We start from the raw sequence: 12,411 nt of genomic DNA on the forward strand, positions 1-12,411 counted from the left end.
TAATAAACATACAATAAGCAACAAAGCACCAGTAATTAAAAAATCAACAATAAAACATACAATAAGCAACAAAGCATAGCACAACGAGTTAAGATTGATATAAAATAAGATGCAGTTGTTGCAGTTAAACTGAGTAAGCTAGTTTAAAAATATGGGTTTTAAGAGCGGTTTTGAATTCTGACATGGAGTCCAGTATGTGGATGTGAGGGGGTAGTGAATTCCAAAGTTTAGGTGCAGCATGGGAGAAGGCCCTGGCACCCATTGTGCTGAGGTTTGTGGGTAGTAGTGCCATTAGACCTGCTGATGAAGACCGCAGGGAGCGGGAGGGGGTTTAAGTCTGAAGGATGTCTGTGAAATAAACTGGAGAAAGGTTATGAAGCGCTTTAAATGTTAATAATACAATTTTAAAGTAAATCTTTTGTGACACAGGGAGCCAATCAATCAGAGTGTGACATGATCAGTGGACTTTGAGATTGTGATAATCCGTGCTGCAGAGTTCTGGATGAGTTCAAGTCGATGAATAAGTTTGTTGGAGATGCCTGCGAGGATCATATTGCAGTAATCAATGTGTAATGTGACCAAAGCATTGACTAGAACCTCCGTGGAGTGTCGTGTTAAAGCAGGGCGTAGTCTGGAGATTTTCGTAGATGGAAAAAGGCAATCCGGGAGACATTGTTTATATGACTGGAGAAAGAAAGGGTACTGTCCAAGATAACACCGAGGCTCTTAACCTGTGTGGAGACTGGTATAGATACATAGAAATTAGGTGTAGGAGTAGGCCATTCGGCCCTTCGAGCCTGCACCGCCATTCAATATGATCATGTCTGATCATCCAACTCAGTATCCTGTACCTGCCTTCTCTCCATACCCCCTGATCCCTTTAGCCACAAGGGCCACATCTAACTCCCTCTTAAATATAGCCAATGAACTGGCCTCAACTACCTTCTGTGGCAGAGAATTCCAGAGATTCACCACTCTCTGTGTGAAAAATGTTTTTCTCATCTCGATCCTAAAAGATTTCCCCCTTATCCTTAAACTTGTTCTGGACTTCCCCAACATCGGGAACAATCTTCCTGCATCTAGCCTGTCCAACCCCTTAAGAATTTTGTAAGTTTCTATAGGAATGATGGTTTCAGCGATGGGGAGTGAACAGATATTGGTTTTTGAGAGTGTAGATTTAGAGCCACTGAGGAGTGTGATGTATGTAATATAATTAGCAGATGTTATGTCTTGTGCGAGGGGACGCATGCGCTGGGGGAGACTCAAGGTGGCGTCCTGGAATAAAGAAGTTTGTTAGTTTACTCCCGTATCTGAGTGTTTTTTTAAGTCAGTTCCAAGCACCCAAATACACAACAAGGAGTAGCTCAGTTTTACTACTGTTGAGCTGTAGGTAGTTGTTTGTCATCCATATCTGTATATCATGGAGACAGGCAGTGAGAGTATTGGAGAGGACAGCCGAAGTGGGCTTGGTGGACACAAAGTTGTGTATCATCAGCATAACAATGAAAATGAATACCATGGTGCCGGAAAATGTTGCCAAGTGGGAGGAGATAGATAATGAACAGGAGTGGCCCCAACACTGAACCCTGTGGAACTCCGTGGTGAACTATGGAACTTTCTGACCGGTAATTCTGAATCTGTATAAAATGTGTCCTATCTGCAAGGTAGGAGGCAAACCACTGATACACAGTGCCACATACTCCAATGCTAGCCTGATGATCCATGAGGATCTGATGGGATATGGTATCAAAGGCTGCAGTGAGGTCAAGGAGGATAAGGATGGTGAATCCGGCTAACAATCAGCTGCACGGAGGAGGTCGTTGGTGATATTAACCAGCGCTGTTTCGGTGCTATGTTTGGGATGGAAGTCAGATTGAAATTGTTCAAAGATATTATTGTTTTCAAGGTAGGTCTGGAGTTGAGATGAAACTACCCTCTCAAGAATTTTGGAAATGAATGGTAAGTTGGAAATAGGCCGGTAGTTGTTTTGGTCACTAGAGTCCAAACCAGGTTTTTTCAAGGTTGGTCTGATTATGGCAACTTTCAGTGAAGAGGGAACTATACCAGTGGACAGAGAGGAGTTAATAATGGAGGTTATCAGGGAAATGATAAAAGGCAGGCATGCTTTAACTAAGGTTGTGAGGATTGGATCCAGGTGACATGTGGAGTTATTGGACTTTTTTGATAGTTACTATTATATTTTGAGCAAACCTTTCAGACATTTGTGCAGACCAAGATCCCACATCTACCAATGTAATAATCATCTCATTTTGATGTTATTATTAAATTGATTGAGGAAGAATATTGGGCATTAGCTAAATGTTTCTTTTTAAGAATTATTAATGTGGCGTTTACGCTCTATTGCTACGCTTGTGTACCATTTGTTCACTTATTTAATCTCTTCCTCTAGAAGATGTCTTGAAAGGACAGCTAACTGCAATATCACTTCCTCGGTAACGTCTTCAGTATCAATGCACGACATTACCAATTCTGAATACAACTTGCATCCTTTTATTTTTACAGCTCAACAAATTATAATTTCAGAAAGTGCTCTACTGTATTACATGCAGATGAGAGGATAATAATAAATAATCACTCTCTAGATATAATAAATTGCAGGATGTGTGCTGTAAAAGCCTTTTCTTTCCCTTTTCTTAGTATATCAATGCAGAGGATGCAGGCTAAATTTAGTTGATTTATTTCATGATGTCACAGTGAATTATATCGCACTTAAACATGAAAGGGATAGGAGTTCTGTACGTCATTGCATATATTAAGTTATATTTTGCAATTTCTCCATCAGGCATTTTACATATCATATTATTAAATTTATTGAAAGCCAAGAGGCTGTGAGAAAACTGCAAGCAGAATCGATTGATTTACAATTATTCAAAGATAATGTTGACAATACAAAATGCATATAAGTAAGGAATGCCAGTATTATTTTTTAGATTTGGATTAGGTAGTAATGAGGATTAGTTGCTTCAAGATTAAACATGCATTAATTTGGCTGGTGCTTCAGCATCACCTTCCCTTTAATAAAGATTGAGCTGCTAAATCTCATGCAGCCACTTAATAACAAAGAATGGCATACTTTTTTACTGAGGTGTTTGCCCTTTCTGATACTTCTTCAAAACTTCCCTCATAACTTATCCTTCTTTCCATTTCCCATTATGTATCTAGAGCTCTTTTGTTCTAAAAAAATATTTGATAATTTGCTGCATTAAGAGAAATTCTTTGTTTCTTTTAAAAAATTGACTTCACCATCCAGTTGTGAGTAGTAGGGAAGTTATTGAATAAAAATACAGAGGTTCAGAATTAATCTACATTAGGAAAGGATGGGATAAGCAAAAATGTTTACTCATGTTATAATAGGGAGAGATCAGTCGAACCAATTTGATCTGAGTTTCTGAAGAAGTAACAATATGCAGGGGGAGGGCAGTTGGGTTGATGCAACCTAGATAGACTTTGGTAAGATCTTTGATAAGTTCCCACATGGAAGGCTGATGCAAAATGTTAGCGTCTATGGGATCCAAGGCAAGTTGGCGAATTGGATCTAATTTGACTTGGTAACAGGAGGGAGAGAGTGATGATGGAGAGTTGTTTTTGTGATTAAAGCTTATGATCAACAGTGTACCAAAGGAAAGGGTACTGTTTGTCATATATATTAACAATTTGGATACAAATATAGGAAGAATTATTGGCAAATTTGCAGATTACAAGAAGATTGGCAGTGACGTTGATAACAAGGAAAACTAGTTTTATGTAACTTGGGAAGAGCAATATAATTTGAAATTTAATCCTGATTAGTAAAGACGATGCATTTCAGAAGGTCCAACAAAGGTAGGAGATCCACCATGAACTGTAGAATTGAGGAAAAGGGGGATCTTGGTGTACGTTCATTCTGTAGATCCCCAAATGTGGCAGCACCAATAGGTAAGATAGTGAATAAGGCATATGATAGTGAATAGAGATTATAGAACAATTTTACAAAACTTTGACAGGTTGGTGTTCAGATCACTTTTCCATAGAAGGCCCATGGCTGCATTTGAGAGGGTGCAGAGGGGAGTGACCACGTTATTGCCTGGTAATGCACACCATTATCGGACACCCTTCCTAGTACCTTCTGTCCTGTATAGTGGGCTGAACAGAGAGGTCTGTCACTCTCCTTTAAAAAAGTTAGAGAGTGTGTCTCAGTGCGAAGTTGTCAAAGAGTGAAAAAACACTCATTATTTAAAAAACCAATGGCACACATTAAGTGAGGGAGCAGCCCTGTGCAGGTTTGGTAGATCGACTATGTTGGCCCACTTCCTCTGCAACAAAAATACCAATAACTTTTAACAATGGTCACACCTTCTCTGGCCTTTTGATGGTACAGGTGCACAACCTTTTATCCGAAAGCCTTGGGACCAGACACTTTTCGTAATTCAGAATTAGTCGGTCTTCGGAATGGAAATTTTTTAGCGTAGATTTTAATGGCTGGCTCAGTGGTAGAGTGCTCGGCTCATATCCGCAAGGTCGCGAGTTTGCGCCTTGATCCTGGCAGTTACTCGATCGCGAGTTTGAGTCTTCAATGTCGTTTTTTCTTGCAGAATAAATGTTTGTATGAAATGCAGTGTAGGAGAGGTGTACTGACTGTGTGGGCAGAACTTTGGAAGTGATTGCCCACCAGTCTAAAAAGCCGCTGTGTCTCCCTGTCCCTGGGATAGCAGGGGGCGATCAAACAGCACAATACCCCCCTCCCCCTCCAACTCCAGAGGAATCCGCTCCCCGATGGGCCGCTACGGCGACAAGTGGCAGTTTGCCCACAGCCCGAGCTGCGCTCCCTCATCCGCCACCCCAAGAACAAGACGTACCTTGCACACCATCAGCTTCTGCCCCTACGTGTTCCTCTGGAGTTGGAGCGGGGCTGGGCTGGGCTGGAGTTGCTGCTGGCTGTGGGTCTCTGGGATCTCCGTGCTTGCAGTGGGCCTGGGGGTCGGTGGGCGGCAGTGGGAGCTGTGGACCTACGGACCTACCTCCGTGGAGCTAGCCAGCTTCGGAGCGTGGAGAGCTGCGGGGGCGAGCAGCTGCGACCCGACTCCGGTGGATGGTGACACCGGGAGCTCGCGGGTCCCCGGTGGGAGACTGCTTTGCGGGGCACCGGCAGCAGCGACTTCTCCCGCCCGAATTACGGGGTTGAGAATGACCTGGAGGGGGGCCTTACAACGCCCGGCGCAGCTGTAAATTGCCGCGGACTTGCTAGCGCCCGCCGGGGGCTTTGATCGTGAGTCTACCGTGGGAACTTTTTAACTCAGCGGGCAGGCAGCAGCATATTGTCAATTATTAAACCTCCTGCGCAATATACCCTCACCTTCTCTTTTATGAATGGGGATTTAGTTCCCCTTTCTTCGAGGACCGACCGGAGGTTCCGCTGTCACCTCTGCGGGCCGCCCTCGGTGAACGTTTTCAAGGACCTTTCTTCAAGGACCGAAAAAATGGCCGCTATTCGGAGGTTTTCGTTATTTGGATCTTCGGATAAAAGGTTGTGCACCTGTAATTCCTTCCGTCATGGCTGATCAGGATAATACCCTCCGTGGCCTTTAGCAGCTTATATTTTACTACATGGATCCCACTTTTCAGGACAGAAGGTCCTGATGATGAATTCTAATAACAATAACTTCATGCCTACTACGACTCATGCTCTAGCTTCCAAAATGTCAAAGGGTGGAAAGGTACACTACCTAAATAACCCTCCGCAAAAGGTGAAAATTATTGCGGATGGACAAGGTAATACATTTTGGAACATAACACAGGGACAGTGAATGCCAGTTTGTTTAGATTCGGGAAAATCTACAGAGCTCAAATAAGATATTTTACTTGAAATAAGAGCAGGTATTACTTTGTCTTTCAGCTTCTGTGGATATCAGACCGTGGCACTTGTTTTAGACCAGCACATGTGGAACTGCAGATGCTGGTTTAAACTGAAGATAGACACAAAATGCTGGAGTAACTCAGCGGGACCGGCAGAATCTCTGGAGAGAAGGAATGGGTGATGTTTCGGGTTGAGACCCTGAAGAAGGGTCTTGACCCGAAACGTCACCCATTCCTTCTCTCCATACGCAGAAGGGAGCGAGACCTGTTACTTTGTATTGTTATTTTATTGATAATTTTATGTATTTTACATATACTTTGCTTTAATAAATAGTTATTTGTATTCATTGATATGGAAACATAGAAACATAGAAAATAGATGCAGGAGGCGGCCATTCGAACTAGCACCACCATTCATTGTGATCATGGCTGATCATTCACAATCAGTAACCTGTGTCTGCCTTCCCCCCATATCCCTTGATTCCGCTAGCCCCTAGAGCTCCATCTATCTCTCGTTTAAATTCATCCAGTGAATTGGTCTCCACTGCCTTCTGTCGCAGAGAATTCCACAAATTCACAACTCTCTGGGTGAAAACGTTTGTTCTCATCTCACTTTTAAATAGCCTCCCCTTTATTCTTAGACTGTGACCTCTGGTTCTGGACTCCCCCAACATTGGGAAACTTTTTCCTGCATCTAGCTTGTCCAGTCCTTTTATAAATTTTTTAACGTTTCTATAAGATCCGCTCTCATCCTTCTAAATTCCAATGAATACAAGCCCAGTCTTTCCAATCTTTCCTCATATGACAGTCCCGCCATCCCAGGGATTAACCTTGTGAACCTTCGCTGCACTGCTTTCTCCATTCATTGATCAAAATTCTTGAATCCTGCTTATATTTCATTACAGTGGAGTGTTTCAGTTTAAGAGACTAGACTGGGTTTCTTTTCCATAGAGCAGAAAAAGCAGACACAAGATTTTTATGTCTATCTTCTTGTAAGATTTTATAGAGTATACAAAATTATAGGGACATGGGATAAAAATTAGGAAGCCATTTTCTGCAACAGAGCTGTCATAAAGTAGAGGACAGATTTACAGTGAGGAGTTGGAGTTACAGAATTTTTATTTTGTCCAGAGAATTTTGCAGACTGGAACACACTTCTTGAGGAGCCTCTCACATCATTAATCAATATCAGAATGAGCACTTGAATTATCAAGATGTAGTGGACTATGGACCAAATGCTTGTGAATAAGATTAGAATAGATGGGAATAGTGATTGGCATGGATTGTTTGACTGAAGGGCCTATTTCTATACTGCAAGACACTATATTTTATACAGAACTACAGTGCCATCTAGTGGCAGGATCAAGAAATCCAGAAAGCAAAATATAATGCAGGCTGGAAATATGAAGAAATGCTGTGAATTATCAGTAGGGAAATTAGTACCCATGGAAATAAGAGAAAGGTTAATAATTCATACATATGATACTGCACCAGAATCAGAACTTAAAGATATGCATGTTGGAAAGAATGGAGCAGTATAAACAAGATGAAGAATAAATTATTGTATTAAACACGAAAGGAATAAAACAAGAGACTATTGGCGGAAAATAACATGAGATACAGTATTATCAAATATTAAAGATTTATATGACCTAGAAGATGGGTGAATATTTCAGGATGGGAAGCCAAGAAAAGGAAAGCCAAGATGTAGAGCTACAGTATGTGTAATGTATGTACAATTTATGATTTATGTGTTGTCTTTGTCACTGTGCTTGCGATGCTGCTGCAAGGAAAATATTTATTCCACCTGTACCTCACTGCATTTGAGCACATGACAATAAACTTGACTTGACAAACTAATCAAGTTCTAGTGGTTAGGGAAGGAAATGTCAACAGGGTTTGATCACCACACTAACCGTGAACAGAACATCCCAAGCTATAGCTTATATACTCTCGGTGGTCATGGTATACCCATCTTAAACAGATATCATGGGGAAAAATAACAAGACAGCTACAAAGTACCAAGTGAACTAATGAATTGCGGTTGTATAATTTTGCTTTTTAAGAATAATATAAAAGGCCAAAGAGGGAGTATGAGAAAGAATTAGTGACGAGCAACCAGGTTTTCAGAGTTACAAAAAATTGCTGTAAAATCCTTAGAATCTGCCATCATTGCATTGGTTATTATTTATTTTAGTAGGCCTTAAAAGGTAGCGGGTACATTCATTTATAACGATTACTTTGAAGTGCACTGACTGCACAAAACACACAAGGAGCAATTGAAAGCCTGGTTTGCACAAATGCATTTACATTACATACTTACTTAATGTTACCTTGTCTTGCTCACCCAGCATGATATTGTTGGGCGTAAGATCTCTGTGAACAATTCTTTTTTCTTTGTGCAAATAACGCAGTGCAAGGCATATCTAAATATAAAAGCGATAAGAATAAAACTTTGTCAGAAAATTGTATTTAAAAAATTTAATACAAACCTAAGTCAATATAACGAGAATATGTTATTATTAAACAGGCCTTGATTTAGAAATACATAAAATGATTGATTGGACAGTGAGTAAAGAAAAGGACATCATGATAATGCAACACTTATTTCACCATGTTGTTTTATCAATCAAATAAAAAAAATAGACATACCATAAACTGGGAAACATTGTTGCACAATTAATCAAAACGGGATAATGCAAGTTGTGTGTAATGAAAGAATTGGAACACATACTATTTAAAATTATATTATTATCAAGGCATACGCATGATCTGTAATTATCAGATTTATCGGGTTGGTACTTGTTGGGATCTCTCAGGAGTTTCAAATGGAACTATTGGTACTTCTCTGTCTTCAAGTTTGAAATTCCTATGCAAATATTTAAGTCCCATTTTGGTTATTCTTTGATGGTGGTTTCCCAACTGCATTCTATTATTGGACTTCTGATGTGGTTTACACTACAGTTCAGTTATGAATTGCTGGGGGATATGCACTAGGTTAGATCTAATGCAGAAGTATTGAGACTGTTCATTTCAATAGAGTGGATGGCTGCTAGGGACATTGGCCAGTACTCTGAGTTACTTAATAATAATAATACATTTTATTTATGGGCGCCTTTCAAGAGTCTCAAGGACACCTTACAAAAATTTAGCAGTTAGAGGAAAAACAAGTAAGGGGAATGAAATAAATAGTAGAGACATGACTAGTACACAAAGTAAAGACAGAATTCAATTCAAAACACAATATGAGGCAATTAATGCACAGATGAAAAGGGAGGGGGACGTGGGGCTAAGGATAGGCAGAGGTGAAGAGATGGGTCTTGAGGCGGGACTGGAAGATGGTGAGGGACACGGTATTGCGGATCAGTTGGGGGAGGGAGTTCCAGAGCCTGGGAGCTGCCCTGGAGAAGGCTCTGTCCCCAAAACTGCGGAGGTTGGACTTGTGGATGAAGAGGAGACCGGCTGATGTGGATCTGAGGGACCGTGAGGGTTGGTAGGGGAGAGGAGGTCAGTGAGATATGGGGGGGCCAGATAGTGGAGGGCTTTGTAGGCGAGGATAAGGATTTTATAGGTGATCCGGTGGGAGATGGGAAGCCAGTGAAGTTGTTTGAGGACTGGAGTGATGTGATGCCAGGATTTGGTGTGGGTGATGAGTCGGGCGGCTGCGTTCTGGACCAGTTGGAGTCGGTTGATGTAGGTGGAGCTGATGCCAAGGAGAAGTGAGTTGCAATAGTCCAGTCGGGAGGAGATGAAGGCATGGATGAGTCTTTCAGCAGCGGGAGGTGTGAGAGAGGGTCTGAGTTTGGCGATGTTGCGGAGATGAAAGAAGGAGGTTTTAATTACATGGCGGATGTGAGGCTCAAGGGAGAGGGTGGAATCAAAGATCACGCCAAGGTTGTGGGCCTGGGGAGATGGGGAGACAGTGGTGCCGTTGATGGTGAGAGTGTGTTTTGATTTTGCTGAGTGTGGCTTTGGAGCCTATGAGGGGGAATTCTGTCTTATCGCTGTTGAGTTTGAGGAAATTATGTTGCTCACATACTTAGATGCTTTTAAATGTTTTTAAACTTTTGAGTAACTATTTTATTTTAATTAATATATTGACTTTTATATTTAACAACACATCATGAGTTTCATTGATTTTCTGAAACTCACCTGCAAGGAAAGACAAAAATACAAGGACATTGAGAGAATTATTTAAACTCATAGAACTAATGCAATAAACATTTAATACTCAAACTTGCTCTTTTCTTTAACCATATGAATAGATATGTTTATGTACATTTACATTCTACTCTGGAAATTATTTGAATTAAATAAGCATGTGTGGAGATTGAGATGGTTTAGATTGCAAACGTGACAATATGATTAGTGTCACCAGCAACGTGCGGTAAAAGGCCTGAATCTAAACAGCAGAGAGTGCAGCAGCAAAAACAGCAGGTATGAAGCACAGTACATGTCAAGTCAAATTTATTGTCATATGCAGAAGTACAGGTCAGGCCCGGGGAGCCATTGGTGCGAGGAGGAGTTACCTGGAGCTGTGAGTATAAAAACAGCGCGGGGCTTGCCTCTACAGAGGCCCGGGGAGCCGTTGGTGAGAGGAGGAGTTACCTGGAGCTGTGAGTATAAAATCCAGCGCGGGGCTTGCTTCTACAGAGGCCCGGGGAGCCGTTGGTGAGAGGAGGAGTTACCCAAATCTGCAACTTTCCATCTAACTTCCAAAGAAGGAGGCTGGTGGAAGCCTCTGATTGGTGGAAGAGGACCAGAGGAAGCAGCTGATTGGGTGCAACCCCGGGTTTACATTTCTGCTTTCAGGTTAAGGATTCTGGGAGTTAAGGATTCTGGGAGTTAAGGCCCAGGAGCCGTTGGTGAGGGAGGAGCGACGTCCGTGTGTTGAGTGTAAAACCCATCGCGGGGCTTGTTTCAACAGAGGCCCAGGAGCCGTTACAGATGGAGGAGCCAAATTCTGCAACGTTCCATTCGCAGATCACACTTCAAATTAAGGGGGCTGGTGGAAGCCTCTGATTGGTCGAACGGACTAGAGGAAACAGCTGATTGGCTTGTATCCCGGGTAAGGCTTTATTGTATTCGGATAAGGGGGAGAATGAGGGCCAGGGCAGTTTACTGTTCTGGATGTCAGATGTGGGAGGTCATGGAGTCTGAGTGCTCTCCAGACGTCCACATCTGCGCCAGGTGCGTCGAGATGGGGCTCCTAAGGGACCGTGTTAGGAACCTGGAGCAGCAACTCGATGACCTCTGTCTGCTCAGGGAGAGCGAGGAGGTCATAGAAAGGAGTTACAGGGAGGTGGTCACTCCAAGACCACGGGAGACAGAAAACTGGGTCACAGTTAGGAAGGGCAATGGGCAGAGGCAGGGATTGGTGGCTGTACACCTTGAAAATAAATACTCATGTTTGAGAACAGGTGGGGGAGACAGCCTACCTGGGGGCAGCGACAGCGGCCGGGCCTCTGGCACAAAGACCGGTCCTGTTGCTCAGAAGGGTAAGGAAAAGAAGAGGAGGGCAATTGTAATAGGGGACTCTATAGTCAGGGGGTCGGATAGGCGATTCTGTGGACGCAGACAGGAGACCCGGATGGTAGTTTGCCTCCCTGGTGCCAGGGTCAGGGATGTGTCCGAACGTGTCCAAGAAATCCTGAAATGGGAGGGAGAGGAGCCTGAGGTTGTGGTACATATAGGTACCAACGACATAGGTAAAAAAAGAGAAGAGGTCCTGAAAGAAGAATTTAGGGAGTTAGGTAGAGAGTTAAGGAGAAGGACTGCAAAGGTAACAATCTCAGGATTACTGCCTGTGCCATGCGACAGTGAGAGTAGGAATGGAGCGAGGTGGAGGATAAATGAGTGGATGAGGGACTGGTGCAGTGGGTATGGATTCACGTTTCTAGATTATTGGGACCTCTTTTGGGGAAGGTGCGACCTGTACAGAAAGGACGGGTTGCACTTGAACTCGAGGGGGAACAATATCCTGGCGGGGAGATTTGCAAAGGCTACTGGGGAGACTTTAAACTAGTATGGCTGGGGGGAGGGACTCAAATTGGGAAAGCTAGCAGTCAGTGTGTGAGGCAGGAGGCAGAGAATGGTAGCACTCTGACCCAAAATGTAGGGGAGAGAGAAGAAAAAGACAATAAACAGAGAATAAGAGAGAGTGGGTTTCTTAAATGTGTATATTTTAATGCTAGGAGCATTGTAAGAAAGGTGGATGAACTTAGAGCCTGGATTGACACCTGGAAGTATGATGTTGTGGCGATCAGTGAAACATGGTTGCAGGAGGGCTGTGATTGGAAACTAAATATTCCAGGATTTCGTTGCTTCCGGTGTGATAGAATTGGAGGGGCAAGAGGTGGAGGTGTTGCATTGCTTATCAGGGAAGATATTACAGCAGTGCTTTGGCAGGATAGATTAGAGGGCTCATCTAGGGAGGCTATTTGGGTGGAACTGAGAAATGGGAAAGGGGTAGCAACACTTAGAGGTGTATTATAGACCGCCAAATGGGGAGCGAGAATTGGAAGAGCAAATATGTAAGGAGATTGCAGATATTAGTAG

General features: G+C 42.7%; 1 protein-coding gene across 1 annotated transcript in view; it reads right to left on the minus strand.

Moving 5' to 3' along the window:
* Positions 1-12,411, minus strand: part of nek10 (NIMA related kinase 10) — a 172,214-nt gene that overhangs the window by 56,185 nt on the left and 103,618 nt on the right. Inside the window, exon 22 of the mRNA XM_033047147.1 lies at positions 8,177-8,279. Coding sequence (XP_032903038.1) covers positions 8,177-8,279 — 103 coding nt within the window. The remainder of the gene's footprint in view (positions 1-8,176; positions 8,280-12,411) is intronic.

The sequence above is a fragment of the Amblyraja radiata genome, chromosome 2, assembly GCF_010909765.2.
Source record: "Amblyraja radiata isolate CabotCenter1 chromosome 2, sAmbRad1.1.pri, whole genome shotgun sequence".
Lineage (NCBI taxonomy): Eukaryota > Metazoa > Chordata > Chondrichthyes > Rajiformes > Rajidae > Amblyraja > Amblyraja radiata.